Source organism: Condylura cristata, unplaced genomic scaffold (genome assembly GCF_000260355.1).
Source record: "Condylura cristata isolate star-nosed mole 26May11 unplaced genomic scaffold, ConCri1.0 scaffold00022, whole genome shotgun sequence".
Taxonomy (NCBI): domain Eukaryota; kingdom Metazoa; phylum Chordata; class Mammalia; order Eulipotyphla; family Talpidae; genus Condylura; species Condylura cristata.
In genome coordinates this window covers 21,830,726-21,858,588 of record NW_004567123.1, presented here as the reverse complement: position 1 = coordinate 21,858,588, position 27,863 = coordinate 21,830,726, and the positions used below count along the sequence as shown (strand labels likewise).

Sequence of the window (27,863 nt, the reverse complement as noted above, 5' to 3'; positions counted from 1 at the left end):
CCCTGCTGGGTCCTGTGGGTGCAGGCCCCCTGCTGGGTCCTGTGGGTGCAGGCTCCCTGCTGAGTCTTACATTGCCAGCCCCTGCTGGATCTGTAGGTGCCACCTCCCCTTGGTTCTGGAGGTGGTGACTCCCTGCTGGGCCCTAGAGTTGTGGGTTCCCTGCTGGGTCCTGTAGTTATGGGTGTCCTGAGGGGCACTATAATTACCAGCTCCCAGATGGTTCTGTAGGGTTTGGTTCCCTGCTGGGACCCACGAGTGCCGGCTCCACTGGGCCATGTTCTTGTAGGATCTCTGCTGGTTCTGTAGGACTCGGGTCCCTGCGGAGCCCTATTGCTACGGGCTTCCTGCAGGGACCTGTTGGTGCCGGCTGCATACTGGGTTGAGTAGGTGCTGGGTCTAGCTGGGCCCCATTGGTGCCACCTCCCTGCTGGACCCTAAGGGTTCCAGTTCCCTGCTAGGTTCTGTTAAGGTCAACATACTGTCACCTCCAGGGCCTGAGTGTCATTCCCAGCCTGGGAGCTGACCCACACGGCGCAGCAGACCGCTCCTGTCTAGCCTGCTGCTCCTCTCAGCAGTGTATGCCAGTCAACCCACCTGTTCTGCTCCCCACTCTGTCTCTGGTGATCCTCTCTTCACACACAGCCACACACACCTCTGGCCTGCACCCCAGTTTTTCTTTGTAAAAATAAATAAAGAATCCTGGTGATGCCTCCTTTCCACTCTTCCTCCTCCTCACGCAATCACATATCTGCTTTCTGTCACTACAGTTTCAACTTTCTAGAACATTGTACAACTTTCTAGAACATTTGGCATGACTTTGCATCTGGCTTTTTTATGCAGCATGATTACGTATAGGTTCATTCCTGTTGCATGTGTCAATCATTTGCTCAGTCCCCATTTTCATCTAGTGTATGATTAAACCACAGATCATTTTTTCGTTTACCTGTTGACAATTGTGCTGCTTTCGGTTTGGGATTACTGGAAATAAGCCTCTGTAGCTATTCATAATAGTCCTCATGGGGACTATGTTTTCATTTCTCTTGGGATGATATCTAAGAACAAAATGACTACATCATGTGGTTTCACATTTTAAGACACTTGCAATTGTACCATTTTACTTTCCAGCAACAGTGCCTAAGAGCGACAGTTTTCCTCCATGTCCTCACCGACACTTTTCACGGTCAGTCTTTTCATTGTAGTTCTTCTGGTAGGTTTGTAGTCACACTTTGGTGTAGTTTTCCAAATGCATAATGATGCTGAAAACCTTTCAGGTGCACCCTTTTTGGTGAAGTGTGCACCCAACTCCCATTTTAAAATTGTGTTCTTTTGAGTTTCTGAAGTATTTTATATGGTCTGGTGATAAATCCATTATAAATTATACCTTTGGTAAGATTTTTTCCTACTTGTCACCTGCCTTTTCATTCTTTATCAGTGTCTTTTGAATAGGAATTTTTAATTTTTAGGAAGCCCAATTTATCAATTTGTTTTTTATGGATCATGATGTGGGTGTTCTATCTAAGCATATGGTAGATTTCACAAGTGAAGCCATCTGGGCATGGAGTTTTTTTCCTGTGGAAAGGTTTTTAATGCAAAGTCAATGTTTTAAATAGATAGATAATAGGTATTTCGAGGTTATCTATTTCTTCTCAAGGTAAGAGAAGGTAGCTTTGGTAGTTTGTGTTTTTCAAAGAATTTGTTCATATAGTCAAATATATACTCATCGAACTTGTACAATTTGTTGATAATATTATCTCATTGTCCTTTTAATTTCTTGACAATCTGCTGTGTCAGAGAAGTGAAAAGGCCAGGCGGGCTGCTTCCAAGATGGCAGAACTGAGCTGAGCCTCAGGTGTGGCTGCCAAGGTCTCTCTAGGGGTAGGAGCTCTATCCTAAGATCCTCCCAATTATTGAGTGTCCCTCAGTGCCAGCACACAGCACTGGCCGCTTGGCAGGCATGATCTCACTGAATCCCTACACGAGGCTGGGAGTTAAGCGTCCTCTTTCTAATCCCAAGACCCACACATCCCCCACACTCAGGTGAGGACCCCAAGGAGTCTGGGAATCAGGCAGGCACACAGCTAGGCTCCACCAAGATCCTGGCTTGAAACACTGCCGCACAGTTTCACTGTGAATCCTTGCCCTGAATCCCCTTATCTCTCTCCCTGTCCAACACAACCTCGAGTGTCCTGAACAACTGCTTGTTGACTAGCTGAACTGTGCTCAGCTTGCCTGGAGAGCTCCAGTCGTTCCTGCCTGGCATGAGAACTTCTTCCCCTGTCGTAGGAGCCTGTGAGCTGAGCCAAGGGAGCAGCAGCCAGGCACAGGTGCTACAGCCTGAGGGCCCCATGCAGGTACGGGAGGGCGAGTCGCTCCTGCTGAGGTGTTCCGTAACTGGCTCCTGTATAGACAACATGATAAAATGGGTCAAGGTGAGCGATCAGCGCCAGCAGGAGATTTATAACTTCAAACATGGCTTCTTCCCCGGAGTGACTCCCTTGATCCAGCAGACACTGGAGCCATACAATTGCGACTATTCCATCTATCTCCACAACGTCACCAGGGAGCAGGCTGGCACCTACCACTGCGTGGGGTTTGATGACTCAAGAAAGAACTCAAATGTAGATCTGGATGAGGGCACCTCAGTGCTTGTGAAGGGTGAGTACGGGGCTCCCATCTGTCTCCCAGCATCAGTCACCTTTTCCCACCACCTTGCTGCACACACAGACTCCCAGGAATATACCACCATTAACACAGAGCCGCCTCCCACTTACAGACAGTTGGGGTGATGTTGCTCCATTCTGGGACCCAGACTGGAGAGGCAAAGCTCCTCAGGGCGCCCAGGAGGCAGAAGCCCAGCAGTCACATTCCAATGTCCTAAGCGCATTTCCAGCTTCTGCTCCCCTAATGGCTGCTTACAGCCCATTGGCAGCAGTGAGTCACCTTGCTAAGTGCCAAGTCCAGAGAGAAGCAAGTGCCCGCCGCTGGGAGGCCATGTGAGAGCAGTGGTACCTGGAGTACCATGCGACCAGAGGATGTCGAGGTACCTAGAGCTGATCCTTCCCTCCCTGCATCATCAGCCATCTTACCTCTGAGTTCAGTAGGGGTGACCTCGAAACCCAAATCCTGGGACTGTCACTCAACTAGAGTGTGTTCTTGAATCAGTGACATAATTTCTACATACTTCAGGTGCTTGGTTGGTAAAACAAACAACATAATTCCTACTTCAAGGGGCGTTCACATATGGAAGATAGAAGAAAGGATGTTGGTGAAGCTATCCTGTGAGCTGTTAATACAAAAGACTCTGGGGTGTTGGAGGGTCATTTTAGCATGAAGTAAGCATTTCTGGCTCACTTCCCAGTGTGACAGGTGCCTCACTGGTGTCCTCTGGTCTCCAACCTCAGAGAGATTGTCTAGGCTTTCACCACCATCAGAGTGAGCACTTGGTAAGGGCCCCAGTTCCTACGACAGGGCTCAGGAGTGGCAGGCGGAAAGGTGTGTGTTCTCTGAGCTTCCCTCTCCCCCAGTTTTAGCATCTGTGTTTCTGTACTGAGTAAATTAACTAGTGAATGATGAGGGAATGAGAAGGGAGATCAGAGGACAAAAGAGATAGAGGGAAAGCAACAAGGACTCTCTCTTTGGCTTCAGGAGCTGGAGACCAAGAGCCAGACCTCTGGATCATCCAGCCCCAAGAGCTGGTCCTGGCCACTACTGGAGACACTGTCTTCCTGAACTGCACAGTGCTTGGCGATGGTCCTCCTGGTCCCATCAGGTGGTTTCGAGGAGCTGGTCCAAGCCGGGAAGCCATTTACAACTTTGGAGGCATCTCCCGTCCTAATGTGACAGGGGTTCAGGCCTCCAATGTTGATTTCAACATTCTTTTCCAAAGCATCTCCACTGAAGATGCTGGCACCTACTACTGTGCAAAGTTTCAGTGGAGACCCAACAGGCAATACCTGTCTGGGCAGGGCACCAGGCTGAGAGTGAGCGGTAAGGCACAGAATGTAGGACATTACCGCGGGGGAGGGGGAGCGCAAGGGGAGGGAGATGGCCCATAGGGAGCTTTGTCCCAAATAAGCCAGGTCTTCTCAGCCTCCTTGACTTTACATAAGCTCTTACCTCTGCCTGAAATGCTTTCTTTTTCTCTGGAGAACTCCTATTCATCCTTCAAGACCCAGAACAAATAGCCCCTCCTCTGTGAAACCACATTGGGTGGTTAATTTCTCCCCATTCTGAGCTTCACGGAAATTTGACTAGACCATTAATGATTCAACAAAAATCTACTGTATGCCTGTTAACTACTCCATACTCTGCCTAGGTGCTGTAGACACTGCAAAGAATCAGACATTGTCCCTATCCCAAAGATGCCCAAGCAGGTCCAATTAGATTTCATAGCCCCCAGTATCGACTTTTAGCTCTTATCCCAGGTAGCAACTGCCAGACTCATCTAAGTGACCCCACTCCTAGCACTGGACTCAGGAGTGGCAGGACAAGGAAAAAAAGGGGAGAACATGAGACCATCTTTCTACCTTGCAGCAAATCCCATATCTCTCCAAGAGGCAAATTTTACCAATGAACATTGGCCATACAGGATATCTGTATCAGGTGAGTATAGCTCCCTCCAATGGAGTTAGCCAATCCCCCACAAACAAAGGGGTTCAAAGTTGGGTTGGCCATGGGAAGGGGGTGGTTTCAGACTTCTAGGTCTACCTGCCACCAAGAAAATTAACAGGACTCCATCTGAACCACAGAAACTGAAATCTTAATGAAGAAAACACTAATAGCCAGTGCTAGCTTTTCAGTGGGTAATATGAAAGATAATGCACCCCCCGTGATTCTGTGCAAGGATTCACTGTGAAGCTGTGCGGCAGTGTGGCAGAGCCAGGCACCGTGGAGAGAGCCTAGCTGTGGAGTTGCCTGATTGCGGGACTCTCTGGGGTCCTGACCTGTGCATGGAGAATGTGGGAGTCTGGGAATAAGAATGGGTCACCTACCTCCCAGCCTGTGTAGGGATTCAGTGAGATCACGCCTGCCAAGCAGCCAGCGCTGTGTGTTGGCACTGAGGGGCACTCAGTAATTGGAGAGAGCTTAGAATAGAGCTCCCTACCCCCAAAAGGAGCTGCTCAGCCCCACTCTGGCCCTTGTTGGGAGCAGCCCACCTGGTCCACCATCTCTCTGACACTTGCAGCCCTGGGCAAGTCCTTCCCCACTCTGGGTCTATACGCTCACCTATTCAAAGTAGATTTTTCTCTTGCCTCATAAGATATTTTGAGGACCATATCAGGCCATTAGGAAGGGTCTGGGAGCTGAGCAGCCTGTCAGTGATAGTTTTGTTTTGTTTTGTTTTGTTTTTGTCATCAGAGGTCAGATATCGTCAGGATGAGGAAAGGTACAGGTTGGCTATTGAGCAAAACTTCTTTAGGCTGAGGGCAGAGGTCTCCTCCCCCAGTGTAGAAAGAATGTGGCCCCAGAGATTACCAGGCAGCTCGGCCCAGCCTCACGAACAGGGAGCCCTGAGGTCTGGGAGTCTGGGACCTCATGCCAGGTCCATCCTGAGCTCTTTTCCCTTTGTGCTCCAGTCTTCCTGTTTGCCCTCATACTTGTGATCCTGGGGCTGAAGGTGGTGACACTGGCTGTTACCCTGCTCGTCCTGGCTGTCCAGCGGAGGAGTCTCCAGCCAGAAGACATCAAGATCCAGCAGAGCTGTGACATCTCAGCTTAGGCTAGGGGTGAGGGGTAGCCCAGCATATGCTGAGTCAGAGAAGGACCCAGGACTCTGAAACCATTGTCCTGCCTTTTAACCCAGCCTCCAGATGCTCCTGGAACTTTCGATCTAGATGCGGCTCACCTGGTAAAACTCCCCGTTATGCACCAGCCTGCCGTCTGATGTCGCTTCTTCTGTCTTCTCAGCCTGTTCAAGCCCTCCTTGTCCTCCAGGTTCTTGTCCCTGCTGCAGCCCCCGCTGCAGTGTCCAGGGTTTCTGGGAGCATCTCTGAGCCACTCAGCCAGAGTGAGCCCCCCAAGCACATCTTTCTCTTCCTCTTTCCTTTCTTCCCCTTTCTTCCTTTCTGCTCAGGCAGCTCTAGTAGTTAGAACGCAGGTTTTGCAACTTAAATAAAATGTTTCTAGACATTTGGCAGTATCTAGAAACCTACTAGGTTGGGGGTGTAATCCCCATCTAGTGGGTAAAGGTCAGGGTTGCTGCTAACTGTCCTACAATGCTCAGGGCAGCCCCCACAGCCCTTAGCTGGGCATGGAGGCTGAGAGCCGCAGGGGCAGGAACTGGTGCGGCCCTGGGGCAGACAAGCTGACTTCTACTCCTAAAGCCTCTGTTCTCTCCCCTGGGCCACTTCACTGCTCAGAACATGGAGAGCAACAGCGGACACCTCTGCACTAGGCCAGCCTGAGTCAGGATTCCGGATGAGTGCCCTATTAGAGACCATCCTCCCCCTCCTTGGGGACATTTACTAAATGTCCCTCCCGTGGGGAGAAGTGGGTTAGTATGGATGTTTCTTATCACAACAGAAAAGCAGCTTAAACAAACCTAAGTCAAAGGAGATATTGATTTAATTAGATGCTAATCTATTATTTATCTAGTAGAATTCAGAAAGGGTAAATGGGGTAAAGTTAATGTCACCTCCACCTGCTCCAAATCCTCATCCCTGGAGTCTGTGAATATTATATTCTATGGTTAAAAACAAAAAAAAGACCTCACGGGGAAATTAAGGATCTTGAATGGGGAGGCTATCTTGTATTACCCAGAGGGGTCCTAAATGCAAGGACAAGTATCCTGATGAGAGGGAGATTTGACACAGAAGGGGAGGAGAAAGCAATGTGACCCCAGGCAGAGACAGGGGTGATAGACAGGCACAGACACTGGCTTCAAGCTTCTGACCTCCAGAACGATGAAAGAATAAATCTTGTTTTTGTTTTTGTTTTTAAGATTTATTTATTTATTTTCTTATTTATGCATACAGAACTGGGATACAGGCAGGGATGGTGAGAGGATTCACAGAGACAGAGTGGGGAGCAGAACAGGCAGATGACTGAAATACACTGCTGAGGGGAGCAGGACAGGTCTGCTGTGTCAAGTGGATCAACTCCGGGCGGCCGGGGATGGAACTCACACTGAAGCAGCTGCAGCCAGCTTACAGTGCTGCGTCCTAACCCGTTGTGCCACCAGGAAGGGCCAAATTTTGTTGTTTTTAACCCCAGGTTTGTGGTAATTTTTACAGCAGGACACTAATAAATAGCAGGGGAGCATGGAATGGTTTAGTATGGGCCTCCGAAATACTGGAGGTGGTTTCCTGCTCTGTGCTGGAAACCTCCACATCTTGCAGGGTCCTGCAGGATCTAGTCCCTGCGTCCTATCTGATTTCATCTTCCACCATCACCCCTTAAGCCTGACATAGGTAGGGTTAGGATCTCCATGAGCACACCAGGAAACATAAGCTCAGAGGGTGTTGTGATCAGAACTTTGTTGCCGCTTTGGGGAAGGAGCCCAGTGAGGGACACAACAGTGGTGGAGCAGGTAAAACTCTGCTCCTTGAGCAGAAGTCCTTGTGCCACTTCTTGTAAGCATACAGGGCAGTAAAAGCTGATCATGCAACAGTGGTATGAGGAATAGTCCTGTGGGTGGGGGAGAAGATGGGGTACAAAGCTTTACGAGGCACAGGGAAGGGGACAGTGTGACCACATGTCAAGAGACTTGTGCATCAGCAATATATTTGCTGGCAGAGTTATCCCAAGACTCCCATGGGGATAGTCACATAATGAGGTCAGCGCAGCCTAGGTGTCCCCGGGCCTGCCTTGTGACGCGGGCTACACTCCGTGGGTGGTCTGGGAACGCTCTGCTGGGTTTTGTAGGTAGCAGATAGGTCACCGTTGCCCATGAGTGGCCAGCTAGTAAGTAGCCAGCTCATAGGGACCTACAGAGAGATCAGCTAGTGTCCACCATCAGACATACAGTAATACCTGGGCTTCGCCCCCAGAGCCATATTGTATTGCGTCATACTGTACTGGAGACACAGCCCTGATGTCACTGGGTAAGCACTGGGGAACTACCTGATGGATCCTCCTTGAGGAAGGGGCACGTGACCATGGATGGGAACAACAAAGAGCATCCCAGGTAAGAAGCAAGAAGAACAAAGAAACTGTGGACCTAAAAGACAAGGTTGTGTCTGTGTCAGCAGATACCTGAAGAAAAGTGAGGAAGCACCTTGCTCCCCCCGCCCCCTCACCCTCCTACCCCCCAGTGAGGGAAAGAGTGGGAGCAAATATCCAGGCTCTGGTGCCTGACAGTCTCCAGGAACAGCACGAGGAAGCCAAGGAAGCAAGGGGGACTCCCAGGAACTGACATGGAGGGCTGATGTCTTTACACGGGTCTTGCAGGCCATGAGTATTTGCTTTTCATGTGGAGTGAGGTGCGAAGGCATAGAAAAGTTGGGAGAAAAAAGAGACTTGTTGACGGTCAGGTATGGTAGCCTAGAAAACTCGCAACAGGGAGACGGGTTTGGTCGTGCACATTCTCAATCTCCAGGCTCTGGAAGGGCGCTGGGACCTTGATAACATTCAACAAACGTTTGAATAAGTGAGTGAACGAGTAGATTAATGAAACGAGGGGGGTGAGTCAGTGAAGTAAATGGGAATCAACCCGCGTGCTTGAGAAAGACCCGCCACACCTCTCAAGCACGTATCGCTCCACTCGCCGTTAGGCTGCGGGTCCGTGCCGCAGCCTCTAGAGGGCGCGGGGAGTTTCCCGCACGGAAGGCTTTGCGTGGGGCACCCCGTGGGGCGGGGCCTGCGGGCGGGCGCGGCTCGGTTGCGCTGGTCTACGGGCCGGCGGAACGAGGCTGCGGTACTGAGGCTGTGCGGGGGAGGCCGGAGCGGTTTGAGCGGTGCACGGGCCGAAGATGGCGGCGGAGCGACAGGACGCACTGAGGGAGTTCGTGGCAGTGACGGGCGCCGAGGAGGACCGGGCCCGCTTCTTCCTCGAGTCGGCCGGTTGGGACCTGCAGGTAGCGCCGCGAGGTGGGCGGTGTCGGGTGGGCGGGAGGTTGCGGGGCACGGGCGCCTGGCGCATCGAGCCTGTGATAGCCGAAGCGCACCGTCATCCCGCCGGCCGAGGCCCGAGTCAGGCCTCAGAGTGCTGAGGCCGCTTGCCACGCGTCGCCCGCCCGACCGGGGCTTGGGAGAATGCCGGGCAGCCCCGGACCCTGCTCGCCCGGCCCGGCCTCTCTTCCCCCGTCTGCCTCGCTCGCTCGCGGGGTCAGTGATACTTTGGGCATTGCCGCCACCCGCGTGGAGAAGGCGAGCCTGGGGGCGTGGCTGAGGCACCGGGGCTGGTTTGCGGCCCGGGCTGAGAGAGTGACCAGCTCCAGCTAGAGTAACCCGGGCCTCGGGTCGGGGAGAAACCGGGCATGGGGCTTGGCCCACGCCCCCACTACCTGGTTGCCGAGAGAAACTGCCACTGGGGTGGTAGCGCACGCTTGGCGCTTCTTCGTGGGTCTAAGTTAACTCACATGAAAATGGAGGTAGTGAAGTTGGCCGTCAAGTTCCCTTGCACCTATTACAGGGGTCACTAAGTAATTGGTAGTTAAATCGACGTTAAGATAAGGTCTACGAGACAGGATTTTTCTTTGGTAAATTGTTGTCTCCAGTGCCTAGAAAATGTCTGCCACTAACAGTCATTCAGTAATTAGTTGTAAAGAGAATTACAATTGTAGAGAGAAATCTGATGGGCCAAACGTGGTCTTAAGTAGATGACCATGGTCAAGATTTATTAAATACCCACCAGGAGCTCATTGCTATTCTAAGGGCTCTAACACTCAGACCACTTGACTTTTGCATTTTGCTTCTTGAGGTTTATGGAGGTTGAGTGACGTCCTCAAAGCTTTACTGGATACCAAATGGAAGAGCTAGCTTTCAAATTCTGCTTGATTCCATAGCCCAAGCTATTAGCCACCATGGGCCTGGTGGCCTCATTGTAAAGATGAGGCTGTGCCCAAGGTCACACAGCCACTAAGCAGTGAGGTTGGGACTTGAATTGCATCTGCTGACTCCACCATTTGAATTATTTCCCAAAATTAAAAGAGGAAAGACCCGCAGTGCAAATCCCCTATGCCGGTCAGAAGTGTGAGACACAGCTTCTATGTGAAAAACCTAAAAGCTCAAAGTGTTACAGTTTGCAGGTCAGCCCCAGTTTCCTCCCACTGTAGCTGGGGAAGCAGACTCATGCATGTGACTTGATTTGCCTGGGAGGGCCAAGACTTGACTGTAGGCCAGCTCAGTGCTAGCTCAGTGCATGTCCCGTGATTACACACGCCTCCTAGCAGACCTGATGTGTTTGTAAAAGCTCATTGCCTCCAGGTGACTGGCTATATTTCAGGAAGGCACACTAGTCTAAGCAGACCAGTTAGGTCCTACAAAAAATCACCACTTCCTATAAGACTGGTGACCTTGAAGACAGCAGTCTCTGTGGTCCTCAGGATTCTTACTTCTTTGTGCAAAGCAAATGATTAGTAAATATCTCATTAAGTTGATCACAAAGCACTCCTGTATTCCTTTGTTATATATAGAGCTACATGACTGTGCATAAATGTTAGTGAATCCTCTCTCCCCACTTTGTGAAATTGGTAGGTAGTGTATCCCCATTGCAGACTAGGAAATTGGGCCTCAGAGAGAAAGCAAAAGTGGCAATCCAGACTGATCTCACAGTTCTGACTCCTGTCTGTCACGTCAGAGCTAAGAATAATGGCCTGAGCAGACTGCCTGGAGTCAAGTCTGACACTCCTAAACAGTTGTATAACCTCAGTGCTTCTGGATTATCTATAAAATTAGATAATGAATGTACATATTCTAGAGCATTCTTTGAAGATTTAAAGGGTTAACATGTAGTTATACTCAGAACAGTGTGGCATGTAAAATGCTCAACAAATGTATGTTGTTTTTACTAGAACATATTTCTTAGTACCAAGGATGAGGAATGTCTCCAGCCTAACCTCCTTCTCTTCTACTTAGTAGGTGAAATTTGTTTAAGGCAATGTGAAGACATACAGTTATGACTATTGGTCACTTTTCTTTAGCCCATAGATAATATACTGCCTTGAAACCGTGGGCCATCTTTGTGCTCAAAGGAGATATATGTTAGGTGAAGGCCTGTTAAAGGATGCAAAGTTACAACCTTTCTGTTCCAGATTGCCCTGGCGAGCTTTTATGAGGATGGAGGAGACGAAGATATAGTGACCATTTCACAGGCAACCCCCAGTTCAGTGTCCAGAGGCACAGCCCCCAGGTAAGAACCAGCTTCAGGTATTGCCACATGGATGTGCTTCCAGAAGTGAAGAGGAATTGATTCCTGATTTGTCAGAGGGATCAGACCTGCAGCTATGGCCTCATGGGTTCACATGTGTAAGTTTGACTGACTGATGGGCAGTAGTTCCTTGTAAGACTAGTTTTCTTTCCTAGAGAGATTGTGTAGTTCTTACCTTAGAATGGTTCATGGTTTAATCTTGAGGGAGACCACAGAACTTACTTTTAAGCTATTTAAGGGTATTTATGAAATGTAAGGAGTGACTTTCACCTGTGAAAGTTTTTAAAGTAAAACCGCTCACTAGGGCCTCCCTTGTGGCATAGAGGTTCGATCCCCAGCCAGGGAGCTAACCCACAAGGCACAGCACACATCTCTGTCTTCCCCACTGCTCCCCTTAGCAAAGTGTAGTTCAGTAGGTCTGCCTGTTACCCCACTCTGTCTCCAGTGAATCCTCTCAGGCCCCTTCCAGCCTATCTCCCATTTCTTTTATGCATAAATAAATAAAACTAAAACAGTCTTTTTTTTAATATATTCATTATATCATCCTTCATTTTTGTACAGTGTATGGTTTCCCTGTGAAGTTCCCACCACCAATTCACCTGTAGTCCTCTGTGCTCTTCTCACCCCTGCTCTGGTCCTTCTCCCCTGCAGATGTCTCTGATCTATAATTGCCTAATGATTTTGATTTTTACTTTATTATAGTTTTTTTATTTTCTGATTCCTTTTTTTCCCTCTACATTCCTCCTGTAAGTAAGACTATTTAATGTTTTCCTTTTTCTTTCTGGCTTATTTTCTTTCTGGCATAAACCCTTTTAGCTCCATCCATATTGCTGCAAAGTACATGAGTTTATCCTTTTTGATTGCTGAGTGATATTCCATTGTGTAAATATACCACATCTTTTTGATCCAGTCATCTGTTTTTGGGCATCTGGATTGCTTCCATAGCTTACCTATTGTAAATATAGGGGTGCAGGTGTCCTTTTGAATTAATGTAAAACTAAATCTTTTAAAAATAAAATCATTCAGGGATGCTGTAAATGTGTTTAGAAATGGTCAGCCAGAACAATGTATTGCCTGCCTCTCCTTGTGAACAAGGTATTCCTAGGTCACCCTGAACTAACCATACCAATCTTCCCCCCTTTCCTCATTTCTTAAGTTTTTCTTCTAACCAAACAGATTTCACGGTCTCGGTTCTGGTCTATCTTTAGTTTTTCTGCTTTTGTTTGAGCCTCTCACCTGACAGGACATTATTGCTCTCTCATTTTCTGCCTATCCACATTCCACCCATCCTTCCACTTGTAGCTCATCCCCACCTCTTTGTTGAGTATTTTATCCCCAACCCCTGACTAGGCAGGACACCACAATCCTGTTCCTCAGAACTCCAGTCACTACTATAGTTCATTCACTAGTTAGCCGTAACCATGTGCTACTGAATGACATCTCTCCTGTGTTATCTTGGACTCTTGACATTTGACTTAATTTTATTCTGTAAGTGAATTGTAAATATGTGAAAGTGGGAGGACTAATATTTCAGGAGTACTGCCTGTCTAGCTTTGCCAGACACCACTGTTTTCTTCTACCCCTCAACAACTTTGGAAGTAGGTAGGGTGTACATCACTTCCCAGGTCTGGTTGCTGAGTCTTAGAGAGGTTGAGTAACTCACAGGTGCTATTATGGCAGAATCAAAAGCTGGTATGTTGTAACTGAAAGCTGCTTCTGCCACATGCTGTGTCCCGCTCCTGCAGCTTCCACCCCTCCACTTATAGGGTCAAGCAAGAGGTAGAGGTTAGTTTCTCCCACTCCTTTTAATTCTTCTTTTTTCATCCAATAAAAGCATACTTTTTAAATTTCAGGGACTGCCACTGTCTGAGTCCCTAAAGTATGGTTACTACTCTTTCAATTAATTAAGTTCAAATGGAACAAGCATTCAGTTTTTCACAATAACCACATTTCAGATGATCAGTGGCCACATGTGACTGGAGGTTCCATACTAAACAGTGCAGATACAGATTGCTGTCACTGCAGGAAATGTTACCTGACAAGAGGACTTTTCTTCCACTTCAGGGTTGCAGGATAGCCTAGGAAATAGAAATTTTGTGTTGAAAACTTGAAATTTAAGACAGTTTGTTTATTTGTGGAGACCACAAAGTATTCTTAAGTTGGTAATTTCCCTGGGACAACCAAGCCATAAGGTAACTTTCAGATCATTGCCCCAGAGCAGTGGTTCCTAACTTGAGTGTGCATGACAAATAGTGGAGAGCTCCTTAAAACCAGATTGCTAGGCACTCCCTAAAGTTTCTGACCCAGGAGATCTGCAGTAGGACATGAGGTTTTGTGTTTCCCACAGTTCCACGCTCCTGGTCTGAGGGCTGCACTTTGGCAGTCACTGCTCCACTGTAGAGGGATGTGCCGCACCATGCAGAGGGCTTGGGTGCTCCTGCTGTTCACAGCACCTGTGACACCGATGCTGTGACTGTCTTCATTTACACATCAGAGAAGTCTTGAGAACTTCCATAGCATGCCCAGCCTCCCAAGGTGGGACGCAGAGCTGGGAACAAACTGAGCATGTGCACACCAGTCTGTGTCAGATACTGTCAGAACTAAGTGTCAGAACTTAAGGGAAAGAATCACATCTGTAGTCCGTATACTATGGCTTGTTCAAGCAAGTGTGCATGTGTGTATTTGAAGGTACTTAGCCCACAGAAGAGGGTTTCTTCCCTCATAGATGTTAGGCTGAGCAGCTGTGGGAAGGTTAATGACTCCCCCAGGAAGATTAATGAGTGGAATTAACCTATCAAGATATTGGCACAAATCTTATCTTTCAGACCCTTTTCAACTGTGTCTTTTAGGCACTGAGCAATGCCCAAGAGCCAAGTAGGAAATGGATTTGCTGCATTGATTAGTCTTTGATCTCCCATTTCTAGTTGATAGAATCTCAAAGCCTGTTCTGTTCCCTGATTGTCTTCTTGAAATAAATATTTCTTCGTAACTGAACTGTGGCTTCCTTCCTAGTAAACAATTTCTTCCTTTCTATGTAGCTTAAGTAAAGCCATATTTCCCTCTTCCTCCCATATTAAAGAGGAAATGTAGAAAATGTTTTTATAAAATGTTTCAAAATCTTTGAAAAAGTAAGGTTCCTTGAACAGGTCTAAACTAGAGAGAAGTTGAAGGGCAGCAGTTAACCTTTCTCACACCCATTTTTAATGTGTCCCCTCCATATACCCTCACAACTCTGCATATTTTCCTAACACTTGATACTTTTTCTTGACTAAGCTACAGCAGAATTAGAAGCCTCATTTCATTTCTCTTTCTTGCCTATTTATTGTTCCTCCATGTCTGAATTTTTATATGCTTTTTTCCTATAATGCCCTGTTGCTCTTTCCTATAGCCCCACCACCCTCTTTTTTTTTTTATTTAAAGACTTTTATTTATTTATGCATACAAGAACTGAGGTGCAGGCCAGAGATGCCGGGGTGAGAAGATTCACCAGAGACAGGGTGGGGAGCAGAACAGGCAGACTGACTGAAGGACACTGCTGAGGGGAGCATTGGGCGGGTCAGGAGAGGTCTGCTACACCGTGTGGGTCACCTCCCTGGCTGGGGATCGAACTCATGCTGCAGTGGCTTCGGATAGCTTCATCGTGCTGTGTTTTAACCTGTTGCGCTACCAAGGAGGGCCCTCCACCATCCTCTTTTTAACAGACTGGCCATCCACCGATTCTTCAGTGCTCTCTGCAAATGTTGCATTTTCTAGGAAATGTTTCTTGATGTTCCCTCATCTCCACCCCACTCAGAACGGAAGACTCTGTGCTCACTGTCCCACGTGCTTCCCTCTGTCACAGCCCCATTACAAAGTGTTTAAGGGATTGTTTCCTGGTTGAAATGGTCCTAGCCTCCAAGCGACACAAGGAGAACTATCTGGATATCCTTATATAAACCTAGCTTCCGGTTCAGTGCCTAGCGCATAGGCATTCCCTCAGTATTTAAGTCATGAAAATAGCTTTCCAATAAAAGAATTTTAAAGTAAGCAGACCCCTTCCATTCCCCCTCCTTCTGAGGAGGCTTAAATGGGATTCAATTTATTTCATAATAGTGCTTTGTAATTTATTCTCAGACCTGTGTGAGATCTTGAAGAAAATAACTGTCACATTGTTTTGCCTATAAACTGAGAGAAGTGAGCCCTCTTCCACATAGGTCCTCTTCCTGCCCCAGGGAGATAATAACCCTGGTGTCTTCAACCCTTAGCAATTGATGATGGAGGTTACCTTTCTTTAACTCCCCCCAGATCACTTTCTTTTTTGTGTCTCCAGTGATAATAGGGTGACATCCTTTAGAGACCTTATTCATGACCAAGACGAGGATGAGGAGGAAGAGGAGGGTCAGAGGTGAGTCTTTGATGGGGTGCACAGTCCACAAAAAGTCTATTACAGTGTGTAAATCATAGTAACACATAAGCCACCTAGGATTAAACGAACACAGTATTGTTAATCATTATGCCTGTGGGCTAGTTTAGACAAATTACTTGTAGAAGCTATCTCCCATTCTTACTTAGAAATTATTCCTCTCTCCTAACACCCCCCCTTTTTTTTGTGGTATTCTGGGTTTGTTTTAGGTTTTTAGTTATCAAAAGACTTTTTTGAAGAATATTAGGGGAGGGAAGAAATAGGTAAGAACAAAAGTCATTCATAATACCATATCGTAGCAGTAACCAGATACCAATATTTGGGTGTATTTCTTTCCAGCTTTTTCTTTTTAATTAAAATAGCTCTCTGTCACCTGATTAGTAGACTGAAAAGCAGAATAAAATGTATATTTCCCCAATACACATACACATACTATTGGTTTCTAACTTTAATGAACGTTATAATAAATCAGTGCTTATGGTAGTAAACACAAAGTGTGTGAAAGTACAACACTTATCTGCCTTGTGTGTAAGTATGGTTAATATTTTGGCATATTTTCATTTAGTCTTTGTGCATAAATATACTGTTTTACATCATTTTACATAGTGATGGTCAGGTAATTTTGTTTCTGCTTTTGTTTAATGCTACATCTTAAATACTTTGTCCATATCATGAAAATTGTTCAGAAGCATTATTAGGTAGTAATCCACCATCATACCATATTTCAGCATCAAGATTGTTTCCTGTTTTTTTTTTTTTCACCATAAGTAAATCTCAGTGCTGTGAACAACTTTGTATATAAATCTTTGTTTACATGTCAGTTTATTTTCTTAAAGTAGCTCCTAGAATTGGAAATGCCAAGTCAAGGGCCTGAATGTTCTTAAAGCACTTGATAACATACTCCTCGTTCAATACCTTGTGACCCCTTTGTTAAAGACTTTCTAATCCATTGAGCAGGAGTTCATCTGCCTAGAATCAACAAGAACAAACTAACTAGAGCTTAACTTCTTGGATCTTGTTCTCCAAGGGATCTTCCTTAGTTTGTCAAGCATTCCTAAGGAATATTGGATAATAAGCATTTTGAAACGGCAGTTTACTCTTGATGGTCCCTCTCTGGGAAGTAGACTGAGAAATCACATGTGTTCTTTTGTCACCCTATAGTCATCTTTATATGCCTTGGAGCCTTCTTTTTGGATACATTCAAGGCTCAGGAATAAAGATTAATTTTAGGGTTTTACACTCTTTGAATAAGAGGCATTAACATCAAGTATGTGGATGCCCAGCTCCTAATTGACCTCCTCCCGCTCCTTTATTTCTCTGTTACTTCCGTTGCCTCTTAGCATTTCAGAACTGAAACGACACTGGTGCTGTTGTCCTTGTCAAGGGCCATGGCCTTGTCTCACATTCTCTAAGGAATGTCAGGAAATTGAAGGTTGATACTAACATAAATTCTCAAGTCTTCCTTCTTGGGAATTGCCATTGACTTGCCTGTTGAGTAAGGGTGATAAGGAGGCAGCTTGTCAGGTTATGCGACTACTGGTTTTCAGCCCCAGGTTAAAAAGTGCTATCTGGATCTCAAGCCATGCCTGACCCATTGCAGAATCTGAAATGGGTATCGTGGGGCTTGTGTTTGAACTTTCCCGACCTTCTTCAGTACCCTCTCCTCAGTGTCCCTGGTGTAGCTCACAAAAACATGAGGTGAAGTGAGGCTTGCGAACTCTTAGTGCTGTATCACACCACCTCACATGTGTACATTACTCTTTGTTCTTTTGCATACATCCGCTGACTTGAACCTCACCACCTGACTTAAGGAGCAGGTAGGTAGGGCATGTTGTCCTTCCCTCCCATCTCAAGGCAAGCAGAGTGAGGTGTACGGCAACACACTGGCTTGCCTAGGGTCACGCAGCAGCAGAGCCAGCACTGGAGCCTAGCTGCCTGTACTAACCACCATTGCCACCATTAACGTGGAGCTGCTAGAAGTAGCTGCTTCTGACCATAGGTGCTGTCCCCTGGAGAGGTCACCAAATGTATCCTCCCCATGGGAACTCTCCAGAGTTGATGTGCTGTCATGCATGCCTGGAATGCACTTCCCTGATCTCTTCATCTGTTAAAGCTTGCCCTCATTTTCAAGACTCAGCCCAGAAAGCCTCTTTCTAGGAAGCTTTTGCCATCCCTCCCACCTCGGTGTGTCTAGAGCACCATTTAACTCTTACTGCTACTCGCCCTGCGTTATGCCCACCTCCTACCTGTGCCTTCGAGACAGGGCACACCTGTATGCACGCCTCTTTGTGGCCTTTGGGCCAAAGCTCTTCACACGCTCTAGTCATGTTGTCTAAGTGCGTTTGGTGTTAACTGTGTATTTTCTGCACAGGTTTTATGCCGGAGGCTCAGAGAGAAGTGGACAGCAGATTGTTGGCCCTCCCAGGAAGAAAAGTCCCAACGAGCTGGTGGATGATCTCTTTAAAGGTGCTAAGGAACATGGAGCTGTAGCTGTGGAGCGAGTGACCAAGAGCCCTGGAGAGACCAGTAAACCAAGAGTAAGCACTAGAGTTTGTTTTCTGTGCCCAGGACTAAGGTTCTGAAGGTAGAGTCTGTGCTCCCTCACCCCCCTGGCAGCTAATTGTTTTTGTTTGCTCACTTGATTCCTGTACAGAAGAAGAATGCAGAAGGAAATAATTTCATGCCCTTTAACATGAAATCAAGATTTGGGGCAGAGTTACGTATGATCTGGTTGTAAACCTGTTTGGTTAGCCTGTCCAATTTGACTTAATTCTTGTGTTTTACTTTGATTTGATAGAATAAGTAGCCACCTACTTTTCAAAAATTTGCATTTCTGTCTTTCAGAAAATCAAAAAATCTTCAGTGTTATCCTGCCCCAGATTCCTACAAGGCCATGATTAACCAGAGCTCATAGCAGCTGTGTAGTCAGCAGTATTCAACCTCCTATGCTCATCCCAGTCCTAGCCATTTGGCTCATTTACCATGCTGCCTGGCCCTCTAATTAACAAACTTGAGATACTCGTTTTATCCGAGAAACCCCACCACCATGGGTACCCCCCGAGTGTTTATGAGTGTGTCTTTTATAGCCCTTTGCAGGTGGTGGCTACCGCCTTGGGGCAGCACCAGAAGAAGAATCTGCCTATGTGGCAGGAGAAAGGAGGCGGCATTCCGGCCAAGATGTGAGTGCATCTCCCTTTCTTGAGGAAGTTAGTGGACGGTTCAGACGTTTTTCAGAAAGGATTGGTCACATGTTGGGCACGAACCAAGAGCTTCTGAAAGCAAAGCTAGCAGAGGCAGTGACCTTGCTGTTGTCCCAGAGCTGAGAGACTTATGAGAAACAAAGGCAACTCAGAGAGGATTGAGCTAGGGGAGCGCAGCCTCATGAGAAGGAGGAAATAGGGAAGGCACATAGATGAGCAAGCTTTTTGAGGGTGCCGTGAAGCTCAGGCAAAAGGGCAGTATCCAGGATTCTCCGGTGATAGGGGCACGGCTAGAGGCCTTGCTCTTCAGACCACTGCAGAAGGCATGAAATGCAGCTTTTTAGAAATTGTCCTTCCTTCTGTCCAGTCCTTTTCCTCCATGCATATGGTGCCCCTCCAATAAATGGAATCCTATTATATATGCAGCTTTGAAGCTTTCCCCTTTAACATGCCATAAGCATCTTTCAAATACCATTCAGGATCACAACTACTGTTTGTGACCATTAGTTCTTAGTCATTTTGGGTTTTATTCCAAAATAGCCAAGAAAATAAAAGTCCTGTCCACCTAAGGCAGCAATTGCTAGTACGTTGGTTTTTAACTCTCTAGACCCTTTCTAAAAATGTGTAAAGAGTTTTTAACAGAAATTGTAGCTATCGTTTTTTTTTTAAAGATTTATTTATTCGTACAGAACTGGGGTACAGGTCAGAGATGCAGAGGGTGAGAGGATTCACCAGAGACAGAGCGGGGAGCAGAACAGGCAGATCGACGAAATACACTGCTGAGGGGAGCAGCGGGCGGGCCAGGAGAGGTCTGCCGCGCCATGTGGTCGCCTCTGGGGCAGGCAGGGATCGAACTCATTCGGAACTGGCTTTAGTTTCTTAGTGCAGTGCTTTAATCCGCTGCGCCACCGGGGAGGGACCTGTAGCTATCATTTTTAATGACTACCAAGTAGTCCATGAATGGGTTAGCCATGATAGCTTAGTTCAGCATGAGCTGTGTGCTAAGCCCACTGGTAAACCAGAGGGAAGCCATATCTATTTGTCTCCTGCTCAGCCGCATAGCTAGTGAGTGGCAGAGTCAAGTGCAGACTTCTATCAAAGCTTGCGCAATTCATCTGTGCCATATTATCTTAATTTTAAGTAATACTTACTTGATTGTTTATCAATTTTTTCATATATGTATGTGTCTGTTTTAATAATGGCATAGTAAACTAGTGAAAACCTACTAATTTACAGGTTCATGTTGGTGTGCTTGCCAGCTTTCTGACAGTATTTGGACTGCTTACTCCCTACCGTCACAGGTTCATGTAGTGTTGAAGCTCTGGAAGAGTGGATTCAGCCTGGACAATGGCGAACTCAGAAGCTACCAAGACCCAGCCAATGCCCAGTTTCTGGAGTCTATCCGTAGAGGGTAAGCAAAAAACCCTAAAGGGGGGCGAGGGGGTCCATATCCATGAGTGAGTTAACAGATAGGAAAGAAGCTGCTGTGGATGTTCATTAGAGATGTAAAAAAAAGAGTTCAGAAGTAGTGCCGGTTGAAATACAGGTTCACAGACCTGCTACATAAACCTTCTGTGTTCATTTTTCCCTTCATGACTGTGGCAGGGCCATGTGACCAAATAAATACATGGCAAAAAGCAGACAAGAAACAAGGAGGCATACAGGAGCCACTGGAGTAGCTGATTCCGTGAAGATGAGCAATTTTCACAATTCAAACTCGGTTTCTTCTCTCCTTGCACCTGTCGTTTCCATTCTGCATTCTCTTTTCTTCCACAGGGAAGTGCCAGCAGAGCTACGGAGATTGGCTCATGGTGGGCAGGTGAACTTGGACATGGAGGACCATCGGGATGAGGACTTTGTGAAGCCCAAGGGAACCTTCAAAGCCTTCACTGGCGAGGGTCAGAAACTGGGCAGGTAAGAAGGAGGATGAGCAGGACAGGGTGGGGGACAGTCACTTGCTTTGTGTAGCTCTTTACAGTACATAGTATTTCAGACTTTTGTTTTCATTGGAGGAAGAGTATGGAAAACACGGGTTTTAGTATAAGCAGATCTGAGTTTAAATCTCTTCTTCACTTTCCAAAGCTATGACCTTGGAGTGTATAACCTGGAGTATATAACCTCAATTTGCTAAACTAACACAGGACTAATAAGTGAATCCTTTCTGCCTCAATGATTATTGCAGAGCAAGAATGTCCTGCCCCATGTGGAGTAAGCAGTGATGGTAATGTCTTGCTGCTTTGACCCCGTAATCTAGGATATTGAAAGCAATGCTCATGACTTAGGGCTGAGACAGACATACAATGCAGGGCACCTGAAATGGGTGTTCATTCAGGGACAATAAGAATGCCAACTCTGAGACCCTGCCAACCTGGCAACAGCATTGTTCTGATGCAAGGAACACAGGGACAGTGTTGGCCTGTGTAAGCTGTTGCTCCACTGTGTGGCTGTTCTTATCTCTCTTCAGCCCTGTGTGACACTCATTGTCACTTCCTCTGATGTTTTCTGCCTTAAATCCTTTGCCACTACCTGCATGTTGCATTCAAACCCCTGATCAGATCTGATTAGTTGAAGAGTCACCATTACTTCTAATAGGGAACCACCTTACTTCTGAGAGTTCTCCCATCAGACCTTTGACCAACCCACGAGCAGGCTGCCATTTCTCAGGGACCCACTCAGCTTTGGCCTTGTCCATAGGGTCATTTAGTCATTGATCCTCAGAAGGTACTGTGTATATAAGAGGCAATCAGCATAGTGTCCTCTCCCCTAATTTTTTTTTTTTTAAGATTTATTTGTGCATACAGAACTGGGGTACAGGCCAGAGGCTCAGGGGCGGTGAGAGGCTTCACCAGAGACAGAGTGGGGAGCAGATTTATGAAGTACACTGCTGAGGGGAGCAGCGGGCGGGTCAGGAGAGGTCTGCCTCGCCATGTGGATCTCCTCCGGGGCAGGCGGGAATCGAACTCATGCAGAAGAAGCTTTAGCTTCTCAGTGCTGTGCTTTAACCCGCTGCGCCACCAGGGAGGGCCGTCCCCTAATATTTTACAGAACTTTAACTTTCTTCTTGAACTTTAAGTGTTACCTTTGGATGCACGACTGGTATGTGGTAAATCCAGGACTGGGACCTCTCCACACTTGTGCACACCACACACTCACTGTCTGGGACCCCACTAGCTTGTACTGTCCTTGCTAATTCACCAGTGTCTTCATGGATCAGATCAGAGTCTAGCAGGAGCCATGTTTTTTGAGCTTCTGGCTAACCCTCTCTTAGAGTCCCTTACCCTTCTGTCACCTAGCCATGGCTCATCAGGAGAAAGGGTCGTAGCTCAGGACATCAGAGTCCAACCACTTTTGATGCGCTAGGACCAGGATAGTTAAGATCATCCTGCTCTCGTTTCATCTACCACATTAGAAAGCCTGGGTTATGCCAAGGTCATATTCTCAGAATGTTCCAGCTGTGGTAAGAACTCCCTGATAATTTTTATTTTTCTTTAATTATTAAAACATGTTTATCATTTTAAAAAGCAGAAAATTCTAGCATAGATCCAGTCAGTAGCCGCACATGTGTGTGTGTTTGTGTGTAAACATGCTCTGTGGTCATGTACTTGTCTAATCATTATATTGTGGCTCATTCCACATCAGTAAATGCTTTCTTTCTATAGTATTCCCAACACTGGCATAATTTTCTCTCCTCTATATATGCTAGAATTTAAGCAATTTAAAAATTTAGGCTGGTGCCATTATTGTGAACAACAGAGTGAGTAATTAAATCTTTGTCCTTTAATTTTGCACTAGAAGTAAAATTGCTTCTCCAGAGGATCTTCATACTTGTAAGATGGTATCAGTTTGCCTTCTAAAATGCTGGTATCAATGTTTTACTCACCAGCACTACCAGGAAAGACTCAGAACTCAGAGCACCAAGCAGTTTGGGTTTGCTTGGTCTTTTGGTACTAACAGGAAATGTTTCTGCTTTTGGAAAGTCCTACCTATAATACATGTGCCCTCTTTCATTTCTCAAAAAGTTAAGTATTTCTGAGGAAGTCTGATTTGGGGAAGATGCAGTTAAGTGCTTTATTAGTGTGGAAGATGAACCCAACACGTTTGTTAGAGATGATAACCAGGTACAGTGTTTGTCGACCAGGTACAGTGTTTGTCGGTTAAATAAATGTTCATTGCCTTTTCCTCCCGCATTTTATTTCAATTCTGGCTTTTTATGAAAAATGAGCTTTAAGAAAAGTGTTTATGAAGTTAAATGAGATGGGATTTTAGCTTTGTTCTAAGCCAGAGGGAGAAGTATTTTGTGAGTTTTTTTGTTGGTTTGGTTTTTTGTTTTTTTTTTTAAGCTTTTCTTGTAAGTTTTGCCGTATTTTCCATTGTCATCCTGTCAGCTAAAGTGATCAAGAGCCCAAAAGTTTTAAGAAAATTTTCTTAGGTTTGCCTTGAAAGTCAGTCAGTCCTGGTTGTTTTCTCCAGTTATCTTGAAGTTACTTAAAGTAAATGAATAGATACTTGGTGTTTCAAAATTTGAGAAAATTTTGTTGTGGTTTTGCATTTGTTTGGGTAGGATCTAATCTGACAGCTTGGACAAGACGGTGTCTTACTTTGAGCAACAAATGTAAAGCATGAACTTGGGCTGGGGTGGGCACCGCTGCAGAGATGAACTGCAGGCTCTGTGGGGTTACTTCGTAAAAGAGATGGCAGCCTCAGGAGTTGTGACCGGACCGGCACCTGACTGCCCAGTTATTCCCCTACAAAGGAAATGAGCAGTCCGGTGATTCAGATGCTCGGTCTGGGTAAGACGCAGTTTCCTTGTGATGCATTGTATGATGTCTGCAGGAACCTGAAAACTGCCTTCTTTATAGCTGTCTGATCTGCCCACTCCCACTCTATGATCAAGTGCCTTCCCTGCTACAGATGGGCCAGCTGTTCCTCAAGAGGATGGCTCAGGTGTCCTCAGGAGGCACCACACTGAAACTGGTTCCTTTGGACAGGTGTATGTGGCTGTTCTATGCAGTGGTCAGAGGATTTCAAGCTAAAGCACCATGAATGTATTGCCTCAAGTAAAAATCATGAGACCCAGAATTGGAGTTTCTCTTCCTCTACTTCCTGCCCTCTTTCAGAGCAGCATGGGCTGGGATTACCTTCTGGGTGACCTAGTTACATCCCGTGAATAGATACTAGCAGCACATCTCCAAGTGATTTCGGAATTTAGGACCCAGAAATACAAATTGGGCAGGACCTTGAAGAATGATACGTTGATCAGCTATTTGAGTATCTTTCTGCTGTAGCTTAGTACTTTACTAAGCATTTCGTAGGTTTTCCTGTGTTTATCCCCATTTTACAACTAAGCACTCAAAGCCTTGCAAGGTCAGGTTGCTCCCAAGGCCACAGTACAGTTCAGCACAGCGCTGGGTTCCCTCCAGTCGCCGTTCTGACTCATCATGCCGCTTTGCTTCCCAGATGTTCTTACGTGGCCACATAGACACTTGTTTGTGCTTCAAGTATATACAGGATATGGCATATTATTTTTAGCTATATCTCACCCATGGGAGATTTTATTTAATTCCATTTCATTGATGAGGAAGCTACGTTCTTGGCTAATGTTCCTGAAATGCAGGTCTAGGTCGGTCCCACTGCATGGCCTAGCAGGAGATTCCCGCAGATAGTGAGGCAGAGCTTAAAGCCAGGCAACGTGGGCTTGGGACAAGATGCTTCATCCCAAAGTCTTCTCATTTCTAATGGAAGTGATAAATCATCACCTCTTGGACTATTGTGAGGCAGGAAAGAATGAGACATACAAAGTATCATTCCCAGCTAGGGAATGGGCTCTTCATAAACATACACCCTGGTCATCATGCTTCCCAGCTCACCTTATTTTTAGTGTTATGTAAAAAAAATAATCAGAAGTAACACATCAGCCGTTCCTTGAAGCTAAAGGAGCTTAATTAACTCACCCAACTTCACAATAGTTAGTAGGTGCTGATTTGATTTTTGATATCCAAGCTCTGAGCACTTTCCACTTGGGCTGTATCATTCTTAGTGAATAATTTATCCCTACCATGCCCCCTTGTGATCATTTATGCATGAGTGTGAAATGCATATGGAAGAAGTTGCACTAGAGAATGCAGCCTGGAAATGCCAGGCTGCAGGGGAGAAGTTTGGACTCCTTGCTTACGTCCCACAGCAACCAGGTTATGTCAAGCCTGCCTCAGCTGCTGCTGAGTGCCCATTCCCCTATGCCTGCGCCTTTCTCTTTAAGCTAGAGCTCCTGTTGGGACCTGAGCCTCAGATCGGGGTCCCCACCCCAGGCTGTCGTGCGTACTGCTTTCCTCCCTTCAAATTGTTGCTTAGAGGACAACCCCAAGGAAGGGTGGCTTGAGAAGCTTGTCCAGGGTTACTTAGAAATGAGGGAGTTAGCAATAGCTCAGGGTTTGAGGTGAATTCTGCTGGGCCTATTATAAGTTCCATGAAGGCAGTGATGCTCACTGGGTCACTCTTTGTATTAGCAGAACCAGACACTGCCAGATGCCATCAATGCCCAGGAAAAGTCTGAAATGGGATTTCCTTCCTACAAGGTGATTTTATTTCTCTTCATGTCCTAATAGAATCCTCTCTCCTCAGCACTGCCCCCCAGGTGTTGAATACCAGCTCTCCAGCCCAGCAGGCAGAAAATGAAGCCAAAGCCAGCTCTTCCATCTCAATTGATGAGTCACAGCCAACCACAAACATCCAAATACGGCTTGCCGATGGCGGGAGGCTAGTACAGAAATTTAACCACAGCCACAGGTACCTTCTGGTCTAGCTTTTGTAGGAGGGTCCCACAGACTCCCACAAATGCATGGGAAGCAGGGATCTGCTCATCCTGCTTAACGCCAGCAGGCATCTCAGGCACTTCCCAAGGGAGGTGTAGATGGGAAGGCCTGCAGGTCTGGTCTTCCATGAAGTGTGACCGGGGATTGCTCTACCCAGCCTGGGTCCTGTGGGCCTCATCCCTCATCTGTAATCAGAGGGTTGGATTCCTCAGGGTGTTGTAACCACCAAACTCTTCATTTTGAAGTCTTGTGCCAAAATCCAAGTGCATGAAAGAGATTTGTAATTGCTGTGCTTGAGGGAAAGGAGAATGCCCACAGTGCTAACATCTCCTTTGCCTCCCTGCCGCCCTGCTGCCAGGGATCTCCAAAAACCACTAAGCCTATTATGTCTCTTCTGGATTTGGCCATTGAGGATTCTAGAATATAATCTCAAGTTGGATCAAAACAACTGTGCTTCCCCCGCAGTGGGGATACGTAGAGCAGTGGTCAGCAGGGACAGAGTGGCCAGTAAAGATATTTGGCAAGTCCTTCTCTGGAATAGCAGTGTCTAAATTTCATCATTCCCAGGCAAATTAAATCAGTTGTGCCAAGTGAATGACTTGCCAATCCCTTGAGCATTGACAGGGTTAGGGTAAAAGTGTAGAACAGGCTTCAGGAGCATTGGAGGCTTTGTTCAAACATTTTAGTTCATTAGGTACACTTCAGATGCTTCTTGTTTAAGGAGTGAGCCTGTCCGCATGGAGTTGAGTACTTTGCTTCAGCTTCATTTCATGAACTCCGGTCACTTAGCATGCCCGCTGCTCATCCCTGAGCTAGACAGCTCACCCACATGCTTACAAGTTGGGTGACGGGCTCTGGAAAAGTCTAACATCACATGTGGATTTCAGGCCCTCAGACGTGCCACATTATGAATTGCATAGTTTTCAGCACTGTGGGGGTGAAGCCTTTCTGTTCCTAGGGAGTCCATTCTCTTGATCATCAGGTTCTGGACACAGTGCTGAGATGGGATCTCTGCATTCAAAAGCTGCCCACCTTCCTTCATCGTTCTCACTAATGGCTTGAGTGCTTCCTCGGATATACAAATAAGACATAATATTTCCTGTCTTTGTAGAATTCATAGTCTACAGGCCTTAATCAGATCTTCCCAGAATTGTGATTGACCCATGGTCTGGAGTTTGGGGAAGGCTGCCCCAAGAAAGGGCATTCAAGTTGAGGCTTGACGTTTGATTAGGACTACAGGAAGGGAATGGGCAAGAAGCCTCTAGGAAGAGGAACCAAAATGTGGGCACAAAGCTTGGTGTGAAAGTCTGAAAGGAGGGAGATAACAAGAAGGAAGGTGGTGTGAGAGTGGGCTTTGCCCCAAGGAAAACAAGAGCAACTGGGTGTGCTTCCACATGAGAGCCCTGTTGAGGTCAGGGCAGGGGACTTGGGAAATGTGGTGCACCCACTTTTTTGGGTGGGGGGTTGTCAACACCAAGAAGGTCGCACTTCACTTCCGCACTCACCCCATTCCACCAGGATCAGCGACATCAGACTCTTCATCGTGGATGCCCGGCCGGCCATGGCTGCCACCAGCTTTGTCCTCATGACTACCTTCCCGAACAAAGAGCTGGCTGATGAGAGCCAGACCCTGAAGGAAGCCAACCTGCTCAACGCCGTCATTGTGCAGCGGTTAACATAACCGCTCAGGCCGGGCAGGAGCCTCGCCTCCCTCTGTCTCCACGGCCCCTGCCTTGTGGGGACCCCCCGTCCCGGCATCCCCACACACCCAGCAGTCCAGTGCCACGTCTTCTCCGTAGCTCTGGGTTCTTAGATCTCGGTTGGACATTGTTTTCTCCTTAGTTGCATTTCCTGGGTTTTTGTGACGATCAATGGACTTTAAAGAAAAAAAATAAAAACAACCAAAAAAATTGAAGGACTATCACCAGCATGTTGTGTGGAACCTCTCCTGCTGAAGCAGGTTTGTTACTTTTAAATCGTATTTCTCAGGTGTGTGGGGAGAAGCCTTTTCTTCCATACTATCTGCATAAAGATTGCTCACGGCAACATACACTGGTACCACCGCCGCCAAGATGACCATTCGGGGAGTGCCCTTTACAGGGAAGGGGGTGGCACTTGGGAAGGACTGAGTCACAAGCTCCTGT

The 27,863-nt window shown here is 46.7% G+C and overlaps 2 protein-coding genes across 3 annotated transcripts in view; both read left to right on the top strand.

Annotated features, from left to right (window-relative positions):
• Window positions 1-6,903, top strand: part of SIRPB2 (signal-regulatory protein beta 2) — a 10,836-nt gene extending 3,933 nt beyond the window's left edge. Inside the window, exons 2-5 of the mRNA XM_012728186.1 lie at window positions 2,284-2,655; window positions 3,646-3,987; window positions 4,534-4,602; window positions 5,577-6,903. Coding sequence (XP_012583640.1) covers window positions 2,284-2,655; window positions 3,646-3,987; window positions 4,534-4,602; window positions 5,577-5,719 — 926 coding nt within the window. The 3' untranslated portion in view covers window positions 5,720-6,903. The remainder of the gene's footprint in view (window positions 1-2,283; window positions 2,656-3,645; window positions 3,988-4,533; window positions 4,603-5,576) is intronic.
• A 1,924-nt stretch (window positions 6,904-8,827) lies between these two features.
• NSFL1C (NSFL1 (p97) cofactor (p47)) lies at window positions 8,828-27,646 on the top strand. Of its 2 annotated transcripts, XM_004687333.2 has the most exons (10): window positions 8,828-9,014; window positions 11,193-11,290; window positions 15,618-15,692; window positions 17,522-17,527; window positions 18,082-18,247; window positions 18,797-18,889; window positions 20,212-20,321; window positions 20,687-20,824; window positions 25,529-25,693; window positions 27,238-27,646. In XM_004687333.2, the coding sequence occupies exons 1-10, from the start codon at window positions 8,910-8,912 to the stop codon at window positions 27,398-27,400; spliced, it is 1,119 nt and encodes a 372-aa protein (XP_004687390.1). In that variant the 5' UTR covers window positions 8,828-8,909; the 3' UTR covers window positions 27,401-27,646. The 2 variants fall into 2 exon arrangements, with proteins under 2 accessions (XP_004687390.1, XP_004687391.1); XM_004687334.2 differs by lacking the exon at window positions 17,522-17,527 and having other exon boundaries at window positions 27,238-27,640.
• Window positions 27,647-27,863: the final 217 nt, after the last annotated feature.

Coding starts and splice junctions, on each gene's coding strand:
- NSFL1C (XM_004687333.2), top strand. CDS start 8,910: ATGGCGGCGGAGCGACAGGACGCACTGAGGGAGTTCGTGGCAGTGACG. Junction 11,291..15,617: donor TCCAGAGGCACAGCCCCCAG/GTAAGAACCAGC, acceptor TTGTGTCTCCAG/TGATAATAGGGTGACATCCT. Junction 18,890..20,211: donor GGCGGCATTCCGGCCAAGAT/GTGAGTGCATCT, acceptor CTACCGTCACAG/GTTCATGTAGTGTTGAAGCT.